The sequence below is a fragment of the Ammospiza caudacuta genome, chromosome 6 (genome assembly GCF_027887145.1).
Source record: "Ammospiza caudacuta isolate bAmmCau1 chromosome 6, bAmmCau1.pri, whole genome shotgun sequence".
In the NCBI taxonomy this organism is placed as follows: Eukaryota; Metazoa; Chordata; class Aves; order Passeriformes; family Passerellidae; genus Ammospiza; species Ammospiza caudacuta.
The window spans coordinates 18,654,125-18,680,162 of NC_080598.1; the positions used below are offsets into that span (position 1 = coordinate 18,654,125).

Here is a 26,038-nt window from a genome sequence, read left to right on the forward strand (position 1 = left end):
GGAGGGCTAATGGTTTTAAACCAAAAGATTTAGGAAAGGTATTAGGAAGAAATTGTTTGCTATGAGGGTGGTGAGACGCTGCTACATTTCACCCAGAGAAGTTGGGGATGTCCCATCCCTAGAAATGTTCAAGGCCAGGTTGGATGGGGCCCTAGAACAGGAGCAACCTGTTCTGGTGGAAGATGTCCCTGCCCACAGCAGGGGGATCAGAACAAGATAACCTTTAATGTCCCTTGCAAAGCAAGCCATTCTATGAGTTTACAATAGCAAACTTACACTTCAACCCTAATTTCTCACCAAAAAAAGTGAGTGTATTCTTCTATTCACAAATCTCGCCAAAGAATGGTACAAACTTGGAGCAACTTAAGAAACCTTTAGGATGGTGGTTACAGCTAAAATGTATTTCCTTACTCTAGAAGAACTGTGCACACCGTATAGAATGAAAATCTGCACTTTTCCGTAACCTGCTCCCGCAAAGCTGCCCAGGGCGGCCTGCAGAGCAGTGTCCCCAGCTCTGCAGGACACTGCAAACCATGCCCTGAGGGATCTCTGTGGGGAAGCAAAGAGCCTGAAACGAGCTACAGCCGGCCCGGGGCTGGGCGGCGGGAGAAGGCACGGATAAGGCCCCAGCCCCGGTGTGCCCGCAGCGCCCCTGCCTTATCGCTGGGCGAGGGGTGCTCGGGGGGCTGCGGGGAAGGTGCAGAGGCTGCGGGGCGAGGTATGCTCCGGGTGCTCCGGGCAGAGCGGGGCTGGCGCTGTGGGGAAGGTGCGGCGGCCGCGGGGAAGCGGGGAAGGCGGCAGGGCCGACATTAGAGGGCACCATTGCCCCGCACATCGCCTCACCCAGGCTCCGCCGCGCCGGACGGGGCTCGGGAGGGACGGGGAGCGGGGCAGGGACCCGCGGGACTGGGCGGGACGGGCTGCGGGCACGGCCCGAGAGCAAACGCGGCTGCCCCGGTCGGTTTTCCGCCAGCGCCGCACGGACTGGGGCGAGTAAAATTTGGGCTCGTTTAGCTCTCCCTTCACTCTGTTTTTAAGGTCTTCGTCGTCAGCATTCTTCAGACAGCCTCAACTTCTCGGGTGTGTGTTGCTTTCAAAGTCAGATTTCATGACGTTTCTAAGGCTTTGGGGAGTTTTTCCATACTCTGTAGGTTGTGTTCCCTCTAGGCATGTGCTGACATCCACGTGGAGATGCCTGTGATGCACTTACCGCTGCTCTTGGGCTTGCTTGGGGACCAGGCACCTCCCCTCTGCAACACTCCGGGCCATGAAGGATCTCCTTCAGGACTGGACTACCAGCAGTAAAAAACCTGTTTACTTAAGAAACACGAAACCAAAAATAAAACCTGCGTAATGGCCCCTTCACCACTACCTCCCCCTACATAAAGTAGAAATAACTTATGAAAAGCTACTCCAAAAATAATATTGCCGTGGATCAAGATGAAAGGCGAGGGGAATGTCAAAACAAGCAAAACGCAAAGCTCTAGTTCAATGCAGAGAGTGGCAATGAAGAGGACCTGTGAGCGTGGAGCATGACTTTGACAGCAATTACACCAACAGAAAAGCAGGAAATATAAATAAATGGAGCATTTAACTTCTGCTAAAATATCACTACATAGACAGCGGGCAAAAAAGAGCCACCCTCCACAGGTACGTACTGTGAGCTCAAAATGCTGCTGGGGACCTGCATTGCCAGCCTGCTTTCCCAGATAACAGCATCCTGCAAACGAGCCAGGCTCCCAGTCAGGATGAGGAGCCAGATGGCGAGTGGAGTTCATCTAGTAAAACAACATGATGGCAAGAGCAAAAGAGGAGTGTGAAGAGAGAATGCAATGGCCCCTGGTGCACTGGCAGGTCCATCAATAGATTAGGCTAAATTCACTGCTACCTTTGTGCTACCCTAATGATGCACAGCAGCTGGACAGCAAGGCTGGCTCTTCTTTTAACAACCAAGAACAGAAGGCATAATAAAAAAAAATAATTAAAGGAAATTAAATTAAATGAAGCAATTTTTTTTGGTCTGAGATATTAGCTTATGCCTTTTTTTTTTTTTTTTTGAGAACACAACAAAAAGCAATTCAAACTGAATTAAAGCTGCCAGAATTTTTCCAGGGTTCTGCTCAGATTTCCTTTACCCATTTTAACCCCTGTAATAGTGTGGTTTTGCCCAGCTATCAAATCTGGTAATTTGACACTTTATGACCTTGTCAAGAAATGGAAAATTCTGAGTCTATACCAGTTTGAATAATTTTAATTGTCACTTTGATGGTGGAAAAGCCTTGATGAAGAGATTGAGCAGTCTGTCCTAACTTGAACCTTAATTGTAATCAGTTTATTTAAGCAGGATTCCAAAGTACCAAGCAAAATTGCCACTGGTATAAATGCAAATTGCTTATGATCACATGCTTAGTAAAAGAGAAGTGCAAAGGAGATAAAGTACCAATGTCTATTGGTCTATGCCTCTGCTAAAGCAATTATGGGATATAACACATTCTGAAATGAAGCAATCACATGTAGATCATACAACCGTTGAAGAATCTTGAGTTAAACATTGCTGGGTGCAGATAATAACCGTGTACTAAAGGAAATGAAAGGAGAGCACAAACCTCGCAGTCTCAGGGGCCCAACAACAGGTCTGCTTGTCTGGCAGCATGCTGAGGACAATCCTGCAGGAGAAGCTCACTCCAAGACTTGCCAAAAAACAGAGGAGTGCTCCTCCATGGCACGATGTCATGGGGACTGTGTGCCTCTATACATAAGCATCTCACTAAACCCTCTCTTCTGAGTAAGTTAACCTGGAGTTGCACAACAGTCAGCCCCATCAGAATCAGAGCACCAAGAACCTCTCTTTTGTTACCTCCATAAGTTCCTATCAAATCTCCTTGGTTACTCCTTGCTCAGTTTGCAGTGCAAGGACCTCTCTTCCCCTATCTGCCAAGCCATCAGACTCAGCCCTGGCTCTGACAGTCAACCTGGACCCCTTCCAAACAGAAATAGTCAAATGCAATAAACCTCCTGCAATTGCAATCCCTTTGCAATGATGCACAGGCCATAAAGAAGTTTGCTTTTCCCTCCGCTCACCTTTTTGAAACAGAGCAACCAGCAGGAATACACACTAGTTAAAGTCATTATTTTTCCTGACATAAGCACATATGACTTGGATATTTTGAGCAAAAACGTTTCATTCTCATGGGGCATTGTTCTAACCATAGCAGTAATTACTCTACTTAGTGTTCTGGAGCAGGAATTTCTAAAGAAGCTAATAGGCTTGGTGGTAGGAGCTCTTGGGTAAGATTTTGTGGTTCATGTTAGGGAAACTGCTGGTTTAGAGGATCATAACCTACCCCTCTGGCCTGAGAGTTCACAGATCCACTAAATTAAAAACATCTCTCTGTGCATACAGTACTCCTTCTCAAATGGGCTGGATGCCCTCTATCTCCACACAAAAAACCAGACAGTGCTAGAACTTGTGAGCACAAAGTGGCCAGGACTGTCACCACCACCTTAAAACCAAAATGTACAGTGGGACAAAAAAATCGAGTCAAAAGCATTAGGGAGCATTAACAGTGAGGAAGCTGAACTAAAATAAACAGGGGTGGTAATCTCAAACCTGAGCTACTTTACCTCCCAGGTGAGCTGGAAGGTGAAGTGGCCTCACACAAGGCAACTCCTGAGCGTTGAAACCGTCGTTCCTTGCCTCCCTCAAGCGCTGCGTAAATATTGGTTCACCTCGGGGAAGGGTTTGGAAGGACAACACGTGGATTTTGCAGAGGGCACACCCACACCTTGCAAACAGCAGGGGATCTTGCTGCCATGCAGCTTTCATGGCAGGAATGTCTAAAATCAAGGAGGCAGAACACAGGAAGGTGGTCACTGGCTTCGCTGGCACGGGGGGAGGACGGCAGCAGGCTCACGTGGACTCCTCACAAAGAGCTCCTGTCTGCAGGGACCTGGCCATTGCCTTTGGCTCGAGTCTTGAACAGAGGGCACTTTTCCAGCAGGTTTCTTAAGGACCTCAAATTATTTTCTCTGCACAGCACATTTATTCCTAGAACCGCCCCAACCTATATCCCGAGAGATGCATTTGATGGCTGCTGAGAGAAGTCCCCAGGTGAACACTGTGCCATGTTCTCCAACCATCCCAGCTTGTGAGACCCACACCTCCTCTCCTGGCTGAACCTGTGCCTAGATGATGTGCACCTCCTGCTTTTTGAGATGATGTGCTCTTAGTGATGAGGAACTTTTCATGACCTGCTCCCTAAAATGTAACCTTGGAGCCAAGAGACTTCCATATGGCCATCTTCAGGGGCCATTTTGGGATGGAAAGGACAGTGGGGTAATAGTCACCTAAAGCAGCCACATGGGTAGGCTGTCCAGCTCACCTGGGAAACTGAGAATGGCTGTTAAGAACATAACATCTGAACAGGCATCTTTAAAAGAAAAAAGTCCTCACATTTCTTAGAACACCAGTGCTATCACCATTAGTGAAATGAAAGTGCTCTCTCTGTACCACCAGTCTGCAAAATCTTCTGCCAGGTGTGAAAGCATCTTTAAACAAAAAAAAAATCTTCCCATTCCTTAAAACACCAGTGCTATCACCATTAGTGAAATGAAAGTGCTCTGACTGTACCACTGGTCTGCAAAATCTTCTTCCATGCCAGCCCAGGAAACAAGTGGGGATCTGCACCCTGAAGGCACCTGCTGCATCTTCTTCTCTCCATCACCAAGCTACAGACACTCCCCACCCAGCATCCCACCTGCCCCACAAACATCAGGAAATGACTTCAGGAGATCAAACCTGGCATAGCATCTCACTGCTCAGCAGCCTGAGCATGGATAGATCCTTCCTGTGCAGAGAGTCAGGCTCCAACATTCTCTCTGCCAGCAGCAGCCAACTGCAGGTGCATGGCTCCAAACCCATGGGCACTGCTGGTGCCTCCTGGGGCAGGCAGGCTTGGGAAGCACCACTGAAGGTGCAGCACCTGGGAGGTGACAGGGGCTGTCCCAGCTGCTACAAGCTCCTCACTGGCATGGCAAGCACAGGAGTGAGGGTCTCCAGCACTGCTGGAGGGCTGCTCTGGCACAGAGGTGGGACAAATGTGGAAACACCACAGATTGACTTTGGTGCACCTGGCAAGGCCTTTGCATGGATGCAAAGAAAAATTCCTCTCTTCTTGAAGCAGACCTACCTGTGGGCACCATTGCCCAAAGCTGCAACCCCTCCAGCCCTGCAGCAAGCAGGCATCTGGGGCAGTCTCTGCAAAGCCAGCACATGCTAGGAATTAATATTAATTTTATTCCCTCTAGGAATTGGTTGCCTTTGCTCAAGGGTTTGAACTTCCCAAAGGCAAGAGCCATAGGGACATGAGTGAGGGGGTCTCCAAACACACTGCATGAAAGAGGTTCTTCTTTCCCCTTGTTGGCTGCAGATGAAAAAATCATTGTCACGATGACCCTCTGAGACGCGCATCAACGCTGTGATGATGTTGTGGGACCAATTTTAGCATGATGTCAATTATGCTCCCCCTTCTTTTCCTTTCATACTCCTCCATCCCAAAACAACAAAAGGCAATGATTGCAGTGACCTGCAGAAAATGTAAAGCACAAGCCAGCTGATCCCTGGCAACACAATAGCAAGATTAGTTCATCTGCAGTGAACAAACACGTATTATGTGGGTTTTAAAGTCAGGAGAGGAAAATGCTGTGGTTTTCATATACTTCTATTCACTAAGGCTGCAAGTTATTACTTCCATGCAGCTGAGAAGCTCTATTTTTAAAAATAGCCTTCAGCTTGTTTTGAAATCTGCAAGCATCTCGCTTTGTTTTGCAGCAGAGTAATAAAAATCTCCGAGCCAGAAACGATCCCGTTTTCCTCCACACGCATCGCCTCCCCCGCCCCAAGCCCCCGCGCTCCACGGATGCTGAAAAAGCTGGCGACACTCCTCGAGGAGAAAAAATTTAAACATCTCAAACAAAATAATAGTAAAAAATAATAGTAAAAACACTCCCACACGCACCCTTCACGCGGAAAAGGCAACGCGGAGCGAGGGGGGAAAAACAACCCCGAAAGTCGCCGGCTTGGAAGCGGCGGCGGAGCTGCGGCCGGCGGCAGACAAAGGGAGCGGGGCCGGCCGCGGGCGGGGAGCGCGGCTGCCGCCCTCCGGGGCCGGGCCAGCGCCGGGGCCGCCCCCCCGGGCCGGGCCGGGCCAGGGCGGGCCAATGCGGCCGGCGGCGGCGCGGCGCTGCCTGGCGCAGCCAATGGAGGGCGCGGGCAGCAGCGCTGCCGCCGGGGGCCGGGGGGCGGCGGGGGGGGCCCCGCCAATCGCGGCGGGCCGGCGGCAGGGAAACACTATTATGCTAATGGTGTTTTGCTCGCACTCGCGGGGAGCGGGGTTTAAAAGGCAGCGGCCGGGGGCAGGGGTTCAAAGGCGGGAGGCAGGGCCGGTCTGAGCGCGAGGGAGCGAGCGGACGGGACAGGACGGCAGGAGAGGAGCGGCGGGGGGGCACGCGCGCCTTCCCGGCCCGGCGGCGATGTCCAACGTGCACCTCTCCGGCACCGCCGCCCTGGAGCGCCTCTCGGCCCGGCGAGCCCTGGTCGAGCACGGCCGCAGCCCCGTCTGCAGGAGCCTCTTCGGGCCGGTGGACCACGAGGAGCTGGGCCGGGAGCTGCGGGAGCGCCTGCGGGAGATGGGGGAGGACGACCAGCGGCGCTGGGACTACAACTTCCAAACCGACACGCCGCTGCCGGGGCCCGGCCGCCTGCGCTGGGAGGAGGTGGAGGCCGGCGCCGTGCCCGCTTTCTACCGGGAGACTCTGCAGGTGGGACGGTGCCGCGTCCCCCTCGTCCGGGCGCCCCCGTCCCCGCCGCCGCCGCCCGCCGCCGTCAAGGGCCCCGGGGCCCGCCTGAGCCGGGAGAACCGCGCAGCGCCCCGCCGCCGCGGCATGCGGCTCCTCCGGAGGGGCCCGACCGCCCGCATCACAGGTGCGTGGGGAGCCGGGGAGCCTGGGGGACGGGGTTGTCCCGCCGCACTGGCTGACGGACCCCTCTTTCCTCTCCGTCCCCCATCCAGATTTCTTCGCGAGGAGAAAAAGGCCGGCGGAGCCCAAGGCGGCGGCGGAGCGCCCCAGCGGCTGCCCGCCGCCCCCCGCCGCCGTGCCGGCTGAGCAGACTCCCCGCAAGCGGCTCCGGTGAGCCAGGTAAGACGCGCCCCGGGAGCGGGCGAGGCTGTCCGGGCGCTTTCTGCCGCACTCTCTTCCTTACTTCCTATACCACGACCAATTATTTTTCCCTTACTTATTTTTTTCTCCCCCCTTCTCTTTTTTGTTCTCCTCCAGACTTTTGCACTACTGCACCCACGGGAGAGGCGCGCCGCCGCGGGAGGCGCGACGCCCCGGAGGCAGACGCGGGGGGCCGGGGCGGGCGGCGCGGAGAGCCGGGACCCCCCCGCGCCCGCCCGGCCCGGCTGCGGGAGCCGGAGCGGAGCCGCAGCGCCGGCCGCGCACGGAGCAGTGTTATCGTACAACAGTGCAATGTATGACGTTCTGTATAGAAATGTATTATGCCTAATGTGAGTACACTGGCCAGAAGTGTAAAGCTTTAAAAGTCATTTATAAGAAATGTTTAATCTCTGCTGAGCTCTCAGTGCAAAAAAAGGAAAAATTAAAAAAAAACAAGTGTATATTTGTACAAAACTTTTTTTAAGAGTTATACTAACTTATATTTTCTATTTATGTCAGAAACGTGGATAACTTTGACATCCAATAGTCTTTTTTTTTTTCTTTTGGTTAAGCCAAAGGGCACTATATTTGCTTTTGTTATTCACAAAATGTAAATTTATTTTTATAGTGGAATTTTTTTTTTTTTTTGCATTCACAAGATGTAGCTATGAATCAAAATATTTTTTAGACTTTACTTGAAGACAAAATCTGTTTCAATGGAGCCTGAGCCGGTCTGTACCACTGCAAATAATGCCACAACTTCAATATAAAATTAAATAAAAGGAAACGGCCGCAATCCTGCTTGGTGTGTGCTGGAGGGGAAGTCCGGGGGGCGGGGGTGGCAGGGACAGCCCCGGCGGCTGGGGCGGGGAGCCCAGCCCCGTCTGAGTCTCTCGGGGCGGGGGCTCCTCCCTCGGCCCGGCTACCCCGGATCGCGACCCCGCCGCGGGGAGGGCGCTCCCCCCAGCGCCCCGCCGCCAAAAGCGGGCCTGCGGTCCGCAGGGGAACGGGGGAGGGCTTCTCCCTTCAAAACAAGTTCAAACTCCTGAGTGCTGCCGGAGTTAACCTAGCGTGAGGGGACCACACGCCCTTCATCACACCCTGCCTTCGCCTTTCGGTACGCTGTAATGGTTACTTCGAACAGTTCGCCCTTTCTTCCCGAGCCTGTGTCTGTCCCCCCGGAGGAGCCCGGCTGCCCCCCTCGCCACATCGCGGCTGTGGCCGCTGCCTGCCTCTGTCGGGGACAGCCTCGGGGGTGACGGTGCCTGCGGGTGCCTGTCGCGGCTGTGCAAACCTTCCCCCTCCCCCTCTTTTACGCGGGCCCTCACTCCCCAGCCCGGAGCCCTGGCTACTGCAGGGAAGTACTTCCTGGTACCTCTTGCCCAGCAATGATTTACAGGACTAACACACAACAGTTCTGGGAAACGCAGCAGTTTTAGCTCGCCCTGAACGACGTAAAAAGCAAAACAACACTCACGCGAAATAAACCCTCCCAGGCAGCATTTTGACAGTGCTTTGGTGACAGTGCTGTCACAGCCATGCAGCAGCAGCACTTCGCGGCGTCCCCGCGGCCTGAGGGCAGGTTAAAGCCGCGGCACCCTCAGGCAACCCCGAGGGGTCGGGGCGCTCGCCCTGTTCGGAATCCCAGCCCGTGCTGCCCGGGAAAGGGGCACAAACCGGTCTGGTGCTGGCTGCAGGTGGTGCAGGATTGGGATGCTGGAGAGTGCAGATGGGGAGGAGGACCAGGACGTGGGGACGGACTGGGCTGATTTATGCCTTTCCGATTCCACACCCCAATTTGGCACCTCTGAAATGCTGCATCCCCCACGCTGGACCCAGCAGCTGGGGCGGACCGAGAGGGCGTCACTCCCTGGCTTTCTGATCTCTGTATGATACACTTCCACGGAGGGGGAGGGAGCCGAGAGAATGAGGTCCAGGGTGAATAAGGCTCAAGGTTTGCCCACATCGTCTTCCCCCGTCACAGCGCTCCTCTCTGCCCCCCCTTTCCCCCAACCTCTCCCCCCGCTGTCACGGCCGCCAAACGCTCCTGGCTGTAAAAGTAACATTGATTACCTCCAGCTCCATGATCGCTTAATCAGAACGGGATTATTTTACACGCCCGCATCAGTGGCCGCTGACTCAATACGATTTTCCCCCCCTTTGAAAAGAAAAATAGCTTTTCCCTTTCCTTATGAAAGCCAACAATACCCGGAGTGAGGCAGCTGGATCCTCCAGGATTTATGGGCTTTTCTCTCGCTTTCATGAAAGCAGGTGCCTTTGGGACCTCCATTGTCCCAGCCCGCAACTAATAATAGGACTTTTCGCAATGAAAGATCCCTGCTCCGAGCTCCCAAATACCTCGGCCGGAGGAGCCGCGAGGTGTGCCCAGCCTGGCCCGGGAGGAAAGCTCTCACCGCGGGCACGGCTTAGGCACGGGGCTCTAAAGCAAACAGCCCCATTCCCTGGGCACTGCCCGAGCGGAGCTGCCGGGCTCGCAGCCCGCAGCAGGGAGGGAGGGAGGCAGGGAGGGAGGGAGGCAGGGCCGGTCCCGCATCCGCGCTCCCTTCGGGCCGGGGGTGCGGAAGGTGTGCGGCCGCCCCCGCGCCCTGCCCCACCCAGCCGGCCGGCCCTCCGCGCCCCGGCACAAAGCACACTGCCCCTATTCTTTCGGCCTTTGTAGCCATATGGCAAATCCATGTAGACACAGCCAACATCCATTTATTCAGGCACATAATGTCCCGCAACAGGGAACAATTGGAACTTTGTTTGCTTCTATTATTGATGCGAATGGGCGACAGAGAGAGAGGGAGAGAAAAAAAAATCATTTAACTATAAGAGATATCCAGCTAATTATGAACCATATGTGCCTATAGTTTCAAAGCAATCCAATGAAGTTCATTTTAAATCTAGACTACTTTATTAGTACGGAAGACAGATGTCTCAACAGTACATGCATCAGGGGAAACCATGTAAAGAAGTTCTTGAAATATTTAACTAGGACTCATTCATTGTCAGAGGGGCTTTAAAGTGCCCTTTATCATGAGAATGCATAGGCAGAAGCGGAGGGAGGCTGCTGGTTGTTACCGCCAACCCACTTACCCCTTAGCGCTAAATCCCAAATTCCACTTTGGATTTGACGACAGGAATATTTTTGGAATTGATTCAAAATATCAGGGGTCTTGAAGGACCGAGCTTGCTGCTCATTACAGCTACAAAAAGTCAGGTCATTATTTGAGCTGCCTTAATCCCAGACTGAAACCAGCTACGCAATCAGAGGAACAATCTACTCCAAAATCACCACCGCTCCCTCTCCCAAGGAGCATTTGGAGCACAGCTACTGCAGTTCCTCCCCTGCCCCAAGAGAGACCAAGGCAGGAGCCTTTATAATACAGGACCTCCAGAAATTTTACGTACAAGCATCTCTCGATGTGAATCTGTGATGGGCGCCTAAAGGAAAAGGGTGCTGAAGGAAGACTGGAAGGAAAGCTTGGTGGGAGGAGGTTTATCAGATTTCTTTTTTGGTTTTTTTTTTTTTGGGAATGCAATTATCAGCAAACAATCTTGGCAAAAAGGTATCTTTATGAGCTCACCAACATCTACCAGTAATTAAGCCACTTCAGTTAGATGAATGCAACATATGGTTGACACTGGGAATCATTCTCCTTCCTAGCCACAACTTTGCTTTCTGGGCCAAAACTTGTTCTATTATCACTTAAAATAAACAAAACACTGCTTTCCACTTCTTCAGCAAATATTTGTTGCTAATGAGCAGGAGGAATATGTAACAGGATGGGAGGGAAAAACCCATCATTTTTGAAGAACAATTTCCTATGTTTTGATACAGAAATAAAAAATTCATTTGCAATGAGTTGAGATTGCTTGGTAGGATGGCTGCACAGAGAGATTCATGTGAAGGATCCACAAAGAGAAATGTAAAATGGATTGACCATTTTAAAGCAAAGAAACAGATATGAAGAGATAGAAGCATACACACACATATATATTCTTATATATATATATATATATATATATATATATATATATATACACAAGAAGTAACTAACCAGGGAGTTACTGGTTTACTGATAAAATGATTCATCAGGGAACAGGGGATTTTTTAAGCCACATTGTCACCTATTGCTACAGGATAAAATTGAAATGCTTTTCCAATGTCTTCCCCTCCTGTACCTGCTCAGAAATGTTACTCATGACAATTATTTTTGGAACAGGGTAAGCCAAAACACAAACTAAAAGTCTTTACTTAAGACAGAAGGACGGGCTTATATCTGACTGTCAGAGGATGGAGAAGAATCAAGTATCTTCTCCCCACACACAGAGTATCTAACACTGAAGACCACACAACTCCCAAATTCCCAATGGAAAGTTCTTAATGTTTTGGTTTATTCTGTTGTCTTTTAAACCAAGGGGGATTTTTAGCCGATTTTTAGTCTTTCCAAGAAACCTTGGTTGGAACAGTTTTTTGGGGAAGGAGAGAGAATGAAAGATGCCAAAACAGTTAGATGAGCTGTATAGGACATAAAAGCCCTGAAACGGGCCCTGCTGAGACAAAAAAGAACTCAAACTCTTTTGAGCACAGAACAAGCTAAATTTCAGACCCGCTTTCCACAATCCACATGGCCAAGCCTCTGCTCCAGGAAAACCAGTGGCCTCACATCTACAGATGGGGATGCAGGGAAAGGGAACAGGAGGATGAGGAGGCAGTGGCAGAAAACACCCAGGATGGGGATAACAGGGAATGGGGGGAGCAGAAGCATGGCTGGGGTACACTGGAAGAGGTTGGGCAGACAACACTAAATTCTACTGGTGTGCACGAAGGGAGGGAGAGAAGGGAACAGGCCACAACATTTATACTCTGTACATTAATTCAGAGGCTGCCTGGCCCCAGCACATCTCTGCTGTCAGCAAACACCCATGAAACTCATACAGTAACATCCTATCCCTCCCCTCAACTCATTTACAGATGAGTGCTAACAATAATCTCCACTTTTCTGTCCGTGTGTCCCAGGTCAGTGTGGGAGCTAAAATTGCTCCAGACCTGCTCGGGAGTCAGTAGGTTTCATTCACATCACCAAGGACTACTCACTCTCTCCTACCAATTTGCTTTATCCTGCTTGATACTCCCTGTCACACACATTACATCTGTATTACACAGAGAAGGAGGGTTGGGGAAGAACCCCTCAAGTTTTTGAGCTGCCCAAACTGTCTGTACAATTTCAGGCCAGATCTTTTGCTCCCAGTGCATTTTCACAGCCATACATACCATTTATTCCCCCAGGACACACAGTACCCAATTCACCCAGTGCTTTACCGTACAGGATGAATCTGGGCCATGCAGCAGAGGTGAAACTTCTGCATAAACTCCTTTTGCCAGAGAAAGCAAAGCAAGGAGCTAAAGGATGCTTTCATGTGTAATCCAGTGCCAACACTTGAATGCAGGCTTTTATTCTTCAGAGCACAGTTGGCTCCTCCTGACCTGTTCCTGCAACAGGGGCTTTGTGCAGTTCAGGGCCAGGTGCTTCAAGTTTTCCTAAGCAGCCACTAATTGTGCCCAGGTTTGTTGGGCAGCTGATGGGAGCTGCTGGGCTCTGATCTGTGAGAGTGCTGAGCATCCACAGCTGCAGCCAGGGTCACAGTGCCTGGCTCTGCATGTGGTTTTGGCCAGACAAGGCTCATGGTTTGAAAAGGAACAGCCATGGACCAGCCTTGGACCAGCACTCCAAATTAATTATTAGCTCCCATCTCATTTTATTTGTCTCCCCATCGTTAAACGGGGATAATAACACTCATCACTTATATTTTGATCCATTAATGTTTGGAAAGTGCTGGTTTACTACCGTGAGCAGCACTGTGTAAGTCTGGTAGGGACATTAATAATGTCTTTGAGCAGGGTTTGAATAGTGCCCAGTTAATAAGACATAGCACCATCCATTGAACATGGAGAAAAACAAAATTGAGCAACTGCTCATTAAAGCGAGCACCGTTCTCTCTGTGCACTCAATGCGATCATTTAATTAAAAGATTTTATCTTCATGCACAGACACAAGGGGGCAGAGCCAAGGCCACGTCTTCCCTCATCCTCGCCTGCTCCACATCAATCACACCACAGTAGTTCTTGGATGTAACCTACAATAAGAACCAAAAAACATTCAATATTTTTTTTCCAAGCCCCTGCGGTAACAGAAATCACTGCCTGAGCTTTGAGAAGGCTTTTTACCTTGCCAGATCTATTTTCCCTGCTTGTCACCCTTCAGTCCCACCCTCACCCTGCTGACCACTTGCTGGACCCTGCAGGTGCAGCCACTCAGCCCCAGCCTGTGATCTCCACCATCCTCGACACCACAGCAAGCCTTGGAAATCACCTCTGAGCCTGGCTATGAGGTGGGGGAAGGAGAAGAGTTTTTCAGAGCTGGAAGATGCTTTGTGTGGGGTTGGTTTTGAGTGGTACTGGATTAGAGGAACATGAGCACACAGCTCCTCTTGCATGCTGTTCTCTGCAGGGGCTGGTGGCAATAGGTGTGCAAACCAGCCACCTCAAAAACCAACAAATGAAACCAAACACAGCTTTCCCCAAGAATACATCCCCACCACAGCATCTGTTTCTACGTGAAAGTTCTGAGGGAAAGTCCCTGTTTGGGTCACATCAAGCAGCCTTAGACTTACTGGGAGCTGAGGTTTAGAGCAATTTATTCTGGAAAACAATGAGCACGAATTAAGTTGTTTTCATACATTTGGTAATTGGCTTAGCAGAGCCAGCTTTTCTTAGGACCTTCAGTCAAGATGTTTTCAAACATGAGTTGAGTTAAAATCACTTCAGTTTTGCCGGTGCAGTATACAGCATTCCATCTGCTGACTGGTGATCCCAAAAGCTTTGGATTTTTTGTTTGTTTTTAGTTTTGTTTTTTGCTGAGCAGGACTGGGAATACTGGCCCCTGGTTCTCTATTTTATGCTGCACATCAGGAAGCAAAACCTGTTTCTTTTTCCTGCTGACCGAGGGACTCCAGACACGCATCCCTTCAAAGGAGGAAGCCCAACTTCTATGCCAAGAGCAAACTTTTAGGAGATGCTATGACCATACTTTTCTGGTTGGAGAGCTGTAGGAGAGGATGCAGTGGTACCCACCCCTCCTCTCCAAAACATTCAGGGTGTCCATTGCAGCATGAGTGAGGAACCCAGGGAATGCAGCTTACAGGGGAGCACACATTTAATTGGAATCAAGATGGCAAAAGGCACCTGCCTGCCGCAAAATCCGCTCCCCGAGTGTTCCAAATTGCACATTCCCCCTCCAGCACCCAATCCGTGAGTGCTGGGGCAGGGCAGGGGGAGAAAAGGGGGACACCCGGCACAGCACAACTGCTGGGCTGGGCGCTGCCCAGAGAAAGGGCAGCACAGCCTGTCTGCTGCAGAAATAAAATAAAATAAAATAAAATAAAATAAAATAAAATAAAATAAAATAAAATAAAATAAAATAAGTCGTCCGTGTTTGCTCTCGGGTGCGCAGCACAGCCCCGAGCAGCAGCAGCCACCTCTGCGGGGGGATACAACAGGAGATTTGGGGATCATTTCCATAACAATCGCTGTTAGCAAACACCCATAAAACACAGCGGGCAAAGACACCTTAGCAGAAGGAGTTAGCTGCAAACTAAAAGACATGCTTGTTGGTTTGGCTTTTGTGCCCGTCTGCAGGATTTCGAGGACTCGAAATAGTCTCTTTAAAATATTCTCTTTAACCGCACTAGATTAAAAATAATAATCCCAGTTGCGTTTACCAGCTATTAACAAGCAGAGAGAAATTACAGAATTTATGTATAAAGCCCGATCAAAGTTCACTGAACTGTTCTATTAGATGAAGGGGCGGTGGAGGGGGAGGAAAAGTAAAAGAATAAAACTTCCCCGATTATCATATTTCCCCAAAATTCAGCTATGAAGAACCGGAATAATTAGACTTAGCAGAAATATTGCAAAATGTCGGCACGGAAGGGGCTTTTTCTTGACCCAGCAGACTATAATGGGAGATAAAGAGATTGACCATTTTGGGAGGAGGATGCCTTCATTTCTCGACGTGACTGTAGATTATTTCGGCTTCAGGAGACAAGAATGTCCCTTTAACATCTGACCTGGCCTTTATTTAAGAGCAGCACTTCACGGTTCAGGAAAGACAGACAATTTTCTAATTCCCAGCTCTGCTGGAGGCTGAGGCAGCAACTTCCAGACAGGACACCTGCTAACACTAGAGAAATGGCATTATTATGTCTACAAGTTTACAAATCTGAGGATCAAAAAGCCTTTGCTTCTGCTGCTACTCCACAGGCCAAGGACGACGACTTCTTCAAAACAGTTTCACAGAGTTTTTTTCTTCCCCCCTCCAAGAAATGGTTTCTTTTCACTTTGAGCAGATCGGTTTCCACGTGAAAAAGTCAATAGTCAAAGAGTTTCCTAAGTTTCATTGGTGTGTAGCAGAAAGGGGATTAGACCTGGGGCCTTTTTACTGGCAAGCCTTTAAGCAAATAAATGTTCTTGAATTCTTAGAGAAACAAACCTAATTTAAACAAAAATCCAGAATATATGGGATTTGCCCCTCCCCAACACAAATTTAAGAGAGAGAGAGAGGAGAGAGAGAGAAATAGATAGTTACTAAAGATTTAAGAGATCCTAGGGTTAAATTTTTTCTACTGTAATTTTGCTTGTATTTTTGCTAGTTAACCCAAAGAAAATTCCTGCTTCTACACATTCACAATGAGCTATTAATAGTAACTAGTGTAATGCAATATCAGAAATAATAGAACCATTAGGGTAATGCAATATAATAAATAAATATTAGAATAATGCAATAATTAATCTTTAACAGATCAACTGTGATTTCCCAGCACTGAGAGAGGCAAAAAGCAGATGGCATGCACATTCCCCACCTTCCTTCAGAACCCCACCTGGTAGGCAAAGGCGCTACTTAATTCCTTCACACCTGAAACTCCTAAAGGTGAACCTGTGGTTTTTCTTTTGGGGCACAGTCAGTCAGAGATTATAATAATGATTGTTTTAAAGGGTGTTTTTCTTACCTCCAAAAATCAGAATAGATGGGTCATTCCAAACAAAAATATTCAAAGTGTATATATATATATATAAATACATATAAATATAAATATATAAATATATATACATATAAATATATATATATAAAAATTTGTAGTGACAGCCCACTGCTGCTGCTGCAGGGCTGCTCCCCCAGCCTGCAGACACAGGTCCAGGTGTCTATGCCAGCCATTTGCCAGCCATGGATGGATAACACCTGGATCAGTGTTTGCAGGCTGGCTTTAATTAAGCCAGAAATCTAAGGGGGACTCAAGCAATGCACTTGATTAACATGATCCAACATCAGTGAGTAAACGTCAGCATCTTCCTGTAACAAAACAAATAATCTGGGAAAAATCAAGTGTAGGTTTGTGATTGCACAGAAAATGAAATGCTGTCTGTTAAGTTTGCCTCTCTGCACCATTAAATAGTTTTAAAACTTTTCAGACATTAATTTCCTTTTCCTGCCATGTAGCTTTGTGAGCCCAGATTGCAATGCTCACCTGCCAAGCTCTGTGAAGGTGCCACCTCTGATTTCACTGTGAGCCATCCTACAGCTCTGCACACCCCCAGCCTTGGTCCATCTGGAAATCCTTGTGGTGCCTTGAACCACATCCATCCCACTGACAACGGGGGCAGATCTTGGGCCTTTCCTACCGCTGAGGGATTTGCTGCAGAGCACAGTCCCAAACCCAGTGCTGCCCAAAATGCAGAAGCGCCTTAAAATTCTTGTCTGGCTGACCTGCCTTGTGAACAAGGCTCCTTCTTGCTGAAAATTCAGGAGCCAAACCCACCTCTAGTCCAGGGGCAAAATCACCGTGCCGTTGGGTGAAGAAGAGCAGCATTTCCCCAAATTACATAAAATTCCCACAAAAGGGAATGGGCCAGACCCGGGGCTCACCCCGTGCAGCCGGCAGCGTGAGCAGGACTCTGGGTTTCATCTTGCAAACTCTGTGAAGCTGCCTTTAAGGCGAGGGAAAAACCCAGTTTTGCTCTTTTGGCACTCTTTTCCTTTCTGAGGGCAGGCATTTCAGCGCGACCGTTTTTAGGGATTTCAAAGGTCACAGACCCCACCTGAGGACAAGTTCATCCTACTAAAGCTGAGTGTCTCGCCCGAAGGAGAGGGCACACCGCTCCCAGCGTCTCTTGCCCACCTGTTTTGGTGGCTCTCCCGTCCCCACCGCAGGTTTGGGTTCCCCCCGGGTGTTTTACTCGCTGCTGCCCTCCTGCACCCTGCAGTCCCCATCCCCACAGACTCAGACCTGTGCTGGCACCCACTCCCCACCTCCCAGCAAGACCAACGCTTTTCGAAAGAAAGTTTGAAAAAGAGAGAAAACATTTATTTTCCCAGCAAATCCAACCTCATCACCCCACCAAGATGCTCAGGAAAGAGAAGAGTTTTCCCTCTTCCCGGGAGGAAAGCGGCGGGGAAGGAGGAGAGCTTTAAAGGGAGGGAGGGAGGGACGAGACCGAGCTCATGCACGGATCTGATCACTTCCCTGTCAAGCTAATCCCTGCCTGACTCAGATCGGACTTTTAGAAACGTGCCTAGAAACCAAAAAGCAAACCTCATTTGAATGAAGCACACACTCCGCAGCCCCCATCTGCAAAGGGCTGCAATTAAATGCAAAAAAAAAAAAAAAAGAAAAAAAAAAGGGCGGGGGGGGGGGGGGGGGGAAGAGAAAATTAGCATTTTCCGCGGCCATCTGGCATGAGGAGCAGGCGATGGGGAACAAAAGGAGATTTAGGCAAAGGGGAGAGGCGAGTGTGCCATGGCATTGACCTGCAAATGAGCCTTTGTGAGCGAATTAAAGCTTCCCGGACCCCCCGGGACACCCCAAAACAGGCACCATTACAAACCATCCGGACAAAAACCCACTCATCAAAATTGTCTGCGTTTGAAGGGAGGGGGGAGAGGCCATTTAAACCTGCACCTTCCCTGCCCCCGCCCGCAGTAATAGGCTGTTAATAGGGGCTCGGCGGGGGCAGTCACCCCTGCACCCCCGACCCTGCACCCCGCTCCGACCGTGTAACGGGGGGGACACCTCAGAAACATGGCTCGTCCATAAAACGCACCCGACACGTTATTTACAGCACTAATCCTCAACAATAGGGAAGAAATAATTTAAAAAAAAATGAGGGGGGGTAATTTGGTGATATATCAGCTTCCAGATGCTGTTTATTTAATTCGAGGGAAGGGGGATGTAAGGATGTTCCAAAGTAGATTTCTAAGCAATTATTAATATATACTTTTAAATGGAGATGATAAAGAGAAAAGGGATAATCAGGGATGCCAAAAGAAATGGAAAACTGTGCGGGTTGGAGTTTTTGTCTCCTACCCCCCCTTCCCCCATGACTCTTGCCTTTAAACTGGGAAACCTTGAGGATTTGGAAGTGAAAGCAAAGATTTTGGCCTGGGGTAGATACATGAAAAGGAAGGGCGGGGGGAAGCCATCTCCCCCCATCCCCTCTCCAGAAAGGGAATAAGGACTAAAGTCGGGGGCCAGCTGGGGGAAACTTGTAAATGAAACGTGTTTCTTTTATGGTGCTCCCCCCCGGGGGACAGCCCCATTATAACCCACCAGCTATATAGACTCAGCTGCCGCCTCCCCGGCCCGCCGCAGGTACGCGGGGGCGGAACGGCCCGGGGGGGGCTGCAGCCGGCCGGACCCTGCGCCCGAAACCGGGCCGGGCACGGCTGGGTGGGCGTGCGGGGCTGGGCATGCGGGGCTAGACATGCATGTGTGTGAGCATGCAGGGCTGGACATGCATGTGTGTGAGCATGAAGGGCTGGACATGCATGTGTGTGAGCATGCAGGGCTGGACATGCATGTGTGTGAGCATGCAGGGCTGCCCATGCAGGGCTGCACATGCTGCACATGCAGTACATGCACGGCTGCCCATGCAGGGCTGCCCCCGCACGCTCGTGCCTCGCCCCGCTGCAGGTGAGCGCGCCCGGCGTGGGCCCGGGGGCAGCGGCGCTCGCAGCCCCCCAGGTGCCGCTCCCCCGGGGTTTGTTTGCAGTCAATATTCATGTGTTTCTGTCACCGGGGCGGCTCTTTTCACAGTGATCAGCCGGGCAGAAGGCTGAATGACAGGAGACTCGTGGCTCGGCTGCTTTGCGGAGGGGGAGGGATGGATTCCAGCCGCCCGGCCCGCTGCCCTTGCGGGGTTTTGGGGGGGCCCGGCCCCGGGGGGAGGGCTTGCCCGGCTGGGGGCCCAGGTCCTGCTCTGGGTGGGCACAAGGCAGCGGCGCTGGGCACCGGGTGCGAGCAGACAGCTGTGGCTCCGGGGGACCCGCACCCCAAACACACACACACGCGCACATACATAGACACACACACACACACACACACAGCCTGGGGCTAGCAGGGCCAGGTCACCCCCACACCGTGTGCCGTGGGGTGACGCCTGGGCACCCAGGCACGGGTACAGGCGTGGCAGGAGGTGGCAGTGCAGAGGGAAGCCCCAGGATGGCCGTGAGCAGGTGGGGTGGCAGCAGGGCTGGAGGGTGGGCTACCAGAAGAACATTTTGGATTTTCCTGCACGCTGAGCAACAGGAGGGCAGCAGCAGCCTGCTCCTCGCCCCTGATGCTCGGGGCACCGCGGTGCTGTGCGTGAGAGCCGCCGTGCAGGAGCTGCGGCGTTTTGTTCCCTCCCGCTCGCCCAGACGCCTTCCCCTCGCCTCACAGCGCTGCTCTGTGTGTGCGTGTTTTGTTTGGTTTTGTGCTGGGCTTTTTTTAACGTCCACAAACTTGTGATTTTCTGTGCAACTCGCGGGGAGCGAATCAGTATGAGGGAGCACCCTTCTCATTGAAACCGGAGGTGAATAAATTATGAACAGGCGAAAATTGGAACAATGTCTCTGAGTGAGTGTTTTCTAGAGAGTTACTATTCCAGGCTTTGAAATCAATTGATACATAATTAGATTCCTCAAGAGAGGACAAACAAGGGCTGCCATTCACCCCTCCTTCTCCCACATGCATCCCAAAGAGAGACTGGAGGCTTTAGCAGAAACCAGACAGCCAGCATTCTCCAGCACTAAAAACATATTCTGGCTTTGGGTGTTCATTTAACAAACAGATCCTTGAACCTTGCTTCTGTTTTCAGTTTATTTCGACCATGTTTCTTTGTGTTCAGTTCATTAAAACATGTCTCTTTTGAGATCTATTTTTACATTTCAAGAATCCAGTATTGTACTTCTGTGGTGGCAGATGGCCCTAGACATCCAAGCATAAGCTCTTTCCTGCTTTTTTCCCCTCTTTCTTAGGTCCTTTCTGCACCGCACTTGAAGCTCTGAGCAGCAACCATCCCTTTCTGCAAGGTCTGGGGCTGGCTCTCGATTCAGCACGGGGTTCTAACACGTTACAGTCCCTGCTGTGCCCTCGAGGTGTATTTAAGCACAGCGGCTGCTACTGTCTGTAAAATAAGAGCCCTCCACAGCTGGATAGATCCTCATCACACGGGTGGCATGAAGGCTAATTTTGAATCTTTGCCTCGTATTTGCCCCATGTTAATGTTCTGTGGTCCCTCAAATGAATTTATTAGTGCTTAAGGTTGAGTTTCGTTTTGAGGGAGACAAAAACTACAGATTTGGGTTTGTAAAAGACAGGTAAAAGCATGTGACAATTAGAAAAAAATGTCATAAAGGTTATTGAACAAAGCAGCAGCACCCCTAGCCAAGTGAGCCATGCAACTGAAGGCAATGGCTTGGCTCCTCTGGCTGTCCTTGGGATTGATGCACAGCCACCTCCAAACCTGCTATCAAACACAGATCAGAGTGCTGCAGCCATGAGCATAATTTGTGTCACATATCAGTAGACTAAAAAGACCTCTACCAGCAACAAGAGAAGCCTGCCTGAGCTGTCTGACCCATTTCTTAGGGAAGGCAGCAATACTATAGCCTACAATAAGCTGAGAGTCTTGAAAACATTACAAACAGAATGACAAATGCCTACACCTTATTAAGTCACAGGGTCTTTGGGAGAGAGTAAGGTAAATCTGACTTATCTATTATTTGGAAGCATAGGCACAGGTAAATCTATGTGCTCTCTAGTAAAAAGATGAAAAGGCTGAGAGGTTTTGTTGGGATAATAAGCAAAGCAGAAGGCCTCAAACATATATCTAAGAGGAGGCTGTACTTTGTGTTTGCTGCTCAGATGGTATCTATTTATATTTTTGTGTGTGGCTATTTCAGTATCTGATTTTCTGTGGCTTGCTGTCTTACCTGAGTTAACCAACAGTCCACAGGCAGAGCCAGCTGGAAGATCTCGGTCAGTGCAGGCAAGACAGCTTTGTGCTGCTGCAGGGACACTGCACGGACACGCTGACACAGTCTGCTCCCTGATGGGAAAGGGACAATTCCAGAGGGACACGGTGCTCCCTGCCTCTGCAGGGCAGTGCTCGTCTTGCTGCCCTCTGCTGCATCCCAGGCTTGACCATGTCAGTCCCACTGCCCTGGCAGGGTGAGCACACTGCAGGCTGCTGTGCTGCCTCGGCAGTCCCTTGCTTTCAGTGATGCCCACCTTGTGTCCTGACACAGCCCTGTCTACTGGCAAACTGAAGAATAAAATGGATTTGACTCAGCCTCAAAGCTTTTTCCCACACTCCAGCCTTAGCATAAAATTCCAGCATACATATTAGTGCCTTTCTGGCACAAATTTGGACACAAATTTGGTGGAATTGGACAGGAGATAAATGCATATACAGCTCAGTGGAACAAGTTTCCCTCAGTGCTGCAATTCCTCTTGTGCTGCTGGTCCCAGGCACAGCATGAAGTGAGTGCAACTGGGACCACCAGGGCTCCTGGCTGAGGGTACAAAATCCTTTGGCCCCGCCAGGGGAATGTAAGAGAGGATGGCACAATTTGGGATTGCACAGATTGTTCTGGCAAACACAGACTCCTCCAGGATGAGCCTGCCTCCAGAGAGCCTCAGGTTTCTGAGAGTGCACAGGAGAGGAATAGCACAAGCTTCTTCCTTTCCCCTTCACATGGATCCCCTCTACCTTCTTCTGGTGGGACTGCACTCAGAAATGAGAAGTGGCAGAAGAAATCACTGTGTTAGAAGGTTTTGCCACCTCATGGAACACTTGGGATTTCTGCAAGCCAGAGACCATTCTTTTACCTCTTTTTGAGTGTCTTCTTCATCCAAATTCAGAAGGTGCAGTTGAAGATAATTTGGGAGTGAAACAACCCACAGATTCACAGTCTGGATGGAGGTGAAAATTGGCAGCTGCAAGCCAAGTCTTAGAGAGGTCAGAGAAAGACAGTAAGGACACAAAAGTAGAGAGCCAGAAACATTTACAGGGCAGGCAATGTTTGGGGCTTGTCAGGAAAGGAAAGAAAAAAAAAAAAAAAAAGCTCTGCAGATCAAAGCATGATTAGTCTTAATCCTCCACAAAAATGCCCAGGTCCTTCCAACACTTGCTTTTTTCCCCCTTCCCCATCATCCCTGCTATTGCTTGACTTGGTGATTTGCTTGAAAATGTATTAGACAACTCCAGATCTTTCACTGTTAGAAGCATGAAAATAGAGGATAGGTACTATTATCCACAAAGCAACACTCCCACAGCTAGCACAGTCCTCTAGAGAGACCTGTCAGATAATGGCTTTTGAGAGGAGCTTAGAGACATCTGGAGTAGCCATTTTCCCTCTTTGTACATGGAAAATAAAGATTAGCTAGGGCACGGGGAGGGGGGACTAAGAATATAATGAAGGGCAATGGATAAACCAATGTCACATTGCCCATCTGTGTGACCGGCTTCAGGTCTACTCTTGCAAAATGGTTCATGCAGGCTCCCCTTACATCCATGGATTTCTGTGCAGGTAGAAGAGCTCCCCAATGGTTTGTGAGTCTGGGGTCTCACATCACAGGCTCTTCGGGGTGGATTGTGTCTATAAAGCAGCTGGTGCTGCTTTATAGACAAAAATCTGCTTTTTTTCTGAGTGGCAGATGCAGAAATAAATTTCTTTTTTTTATGACTAAGTCTTTTCAAGAGTTTTCTTTTCTTTGTAAGACCTGGTTTTCTTTTAAAATTTTGATCATTTTCATGCAAAAGACTTATTCCAACCAATTCTGCATCAAGGGCCACTAGAGTTTGGGACTGAGCTCAGTTGTCACTCTCTGGGCTGCATATCCCATCAGAGAATGAAAACTCCAGCACTTGTAATCAGAGATGCTGCAGAGGTGATAGTCACATTTAAAGCATCAATGGCATGCTGGGGATGACATTCCTAGATTTGGTGTCTGCCTAAAAAGGTATTTGTGGATATTGTGGTGTGGTTAGAGATGCTCTGGAGGACAAAGCCAAACCTCACACCCCTTAAGGGCACGGGTTCAGCCCCGCAGCAGGAACTGCCCAAACGCAAAAAGATGGAAGAATCACATTGGCGCGGGCTGCGGCCGGGTGGGGAAAGGGTGAGGCGGGGGGGCTCGGGGAATTCTTTAATTCTTTCCTTTGCCCGAGCACCCCCAGCCCCCGCCGGCAGCGGGGCCGCGGAGCCGCGCGTCGTGTGCGCTCCCTCTGCTGGCCCCGCCGCAACCCGCACACCGGGAGGGGACTGAGGGGACAGACCCTGCCCGGCCATCCCCGCAACCCGCACACCGGGAGGGGACAGAGGGGACAGACCCTGCCCGGCCATCCCCGCAAACCCCCGGGAGGGGAGAGAGGGGACAGACCCTGCCCGGCCACCCCCGCAACCCGCACACCGGGAGGGGACAGACCCTGCCCGGCCATCCCCGCAACCCGCACACCGGGAGGGGACAGAGGGGACAGACCCTGCCCGCCACCCCCGCAACCCGCACACCGGGAGGGGACAGAGGGGACAGACCTTGCCCAGCCATCCCCGCAACCCGCACACCGGGAGGGGACAGAGGGGACAGACCCTGCCCGGCCATCCCCGCAACCCGCACACCGGGAGGGGACTGAGGGGACAGACCCTGCCCGGCCATCCCCGCAACCCGCACACCGGGAGGGGACTGAGGGGACAGACCCTGCCCGGCCATCCCCGCAACCCGCACACCGGGAGGGGACAGAGGGGACAGACCTTGCCCAGCCATCCCCGCAAACCCCCGGGAGGGGAGAGAGGGGACAGACCTTGCCCAGCCATCCCCGCAAACCCCCGGGAGGGGACAGAGGGGACAGACCCTGCCCGGCCACCCCCGCAACCCGCATACCGGGAGGGGACAGAGGGGACAGACCCTGCCCGCCACCCCCGCAACCCGCACACCGGGAGGGGACAGAGGGGACAGACCCTGCCCGGCCATCCCCGCAAACCCCCGGGAGGGGACAGAGCCTGCCCGGCCAACCCCAGGAGCACAGGGAGGGGACAGAGGGGACAGAGCCTGCCCGGCCACCCCCAGGAGCACAGGGAGCCCATGGCGGGAGGGGACAGACAGACCCTGCCCGGCCACCCCCCGCTCCGCCGCCGCAAATCCCCGGGGGCACAGGCAGAGCCCAGGCAATTCCTCCCGCAAGGGCAAACATGCTCGGCGCAGCCCCCGCTGCGGTGACAGCCAAAGGTGCAGGAGGATGGGAGCTGTGGACACACTCCCTGCATCCACTGCATCCCAGCATTCTAGGGAAAAAAGTTGTTTGCGCAATTTTCCAAAAATCTACATCGGAATGGACTCACATAGACGCGTTGCTGCCCAAAACTGCTGAGCACCCACCTGAAAAAAGAGAGCAGAAGAACAAATGTGGCTCACTACAATTCAAGATACACACCGATGCAGGAACGCATTGTGTCTCACTGGAATTCCACCTCCCAGTTTTGGGGGATAAACCCGAAGGCAATGAGGGGAGGACAAACAGAGGTCCTGACAACATTTTCTCAGGTGCTGCTATGTTTCTGGGTGAAGAGGTGTGTGAGGAGTTCCACTTATGGTCCTGTTGTGAAGGCCTTAACCTTGAGCAAGAAATGCTCCTCCAGACTCGTTAAGCTCATGGAGATAACCTGTGCTGTCTCTGGTTGCAAGGGAGGAGCTACAGGTGGAAAAGGGACAACAAATAACTCTTTTTGGGAGAGGCACACCTGTCCAAAGCCACCCACAGGGAGCCAAAGTTCAACCCAGTGAGATACAAGTCATGTGATGGTTAACACAGCAGGTTTTACCAATACCTGCAAGATGCTAAGGGAGGTGTGTGGGGGGCAGCTAATCATGCTGGAGTGAGAAAACAGAGATCTTTCTACTGCTCCTGTCCTCAAACAAGGTGGCCATCACTGGGACAGTTTGTATCTGACACCTCTCTAATGCAGCATTCAGAACTACCCGGGTGTTGAGATAAAGGGAGCAAATTGCATGGACTTGAAAATTATTAGTTGAGATCATCAAGTGCACTTCCAAAACCTTGACAGTTTTGTCTGCTTTTTAGACCAATGAAAGCAATAATAAAGTTCTGACTCATTTGATATTTACCCATATGATCGGACTAGAAGGTTTAACTTCTTAAGCCTTAATTTCTATTTCACTGAACCATATTCCTGTATTTAACCTGTGAATTAACAGTTTGATCCTTGTTTCCATTCTGCTCCCCACCAGCTCCATTCTTCCCAAACTCCTCCAGACCCAGACTCCAATCTGACAGCAGCAATTAGAATAGAAATCACACAGCAAGTGTTTTAATTGGCCACAGAGCACATTTAAATCTCCAGTGATAACACAGAGAATATAATGAGTAACCCTGATGATTTTTAAGACAAGTATGTACAGTTTTAATGTTATTACACAA

The 26,038-nt window shown here is 50.6% G+C and overlaps 1 protein-coding gene across 1 annotated transcript; it reads left to right on the forward strand.

Moving 5' to 3' along the window:
- Positions 1-6,440: 6,440 nt before the first annotated feature.
- CDKN1C (cyclin dependent kinase inhibitor 1C) lies at positions 6,441-7,998 on the forward strand. The gene is made up of 3 exons (XM_058807603.1): positions 6,441-6,982; positions 7,071-7,197; positions 7,336-7,998. Exons 1-2 carry the CDS (start codon positions 6,532-6,534, stop codon positions 7,190-7,192), a joined length of 573 nt encoding a protein of 190 aa, XP_058663586.1. The 5' UTR covers positions 6,441-6,531; the 3' UTR covers positions 7,193-7,197; positions 7,336-7,998.
- The last annotated feature ends 18,040 nt before the right edge of the window (positions 7,999-26,038 follow it).

Bases quoted from the DNA above. Each gene is read 5' to 3' on its own strand.
- CDKN1C (XM_058807603.1), top strand. From the start codon at position 6,532: ATGTCCAACGTGCACCTCTCCGGCACCGCCGCCCTGGAGCGCCTCTCG. The intron at 6,983-7,070 runs GTGCGTGGGGAG...TCCCCCATCCAG, and splicing joins CCCGACCGCCCGCATCACAG to ATTTCTTCGCGAGGAGAAAA.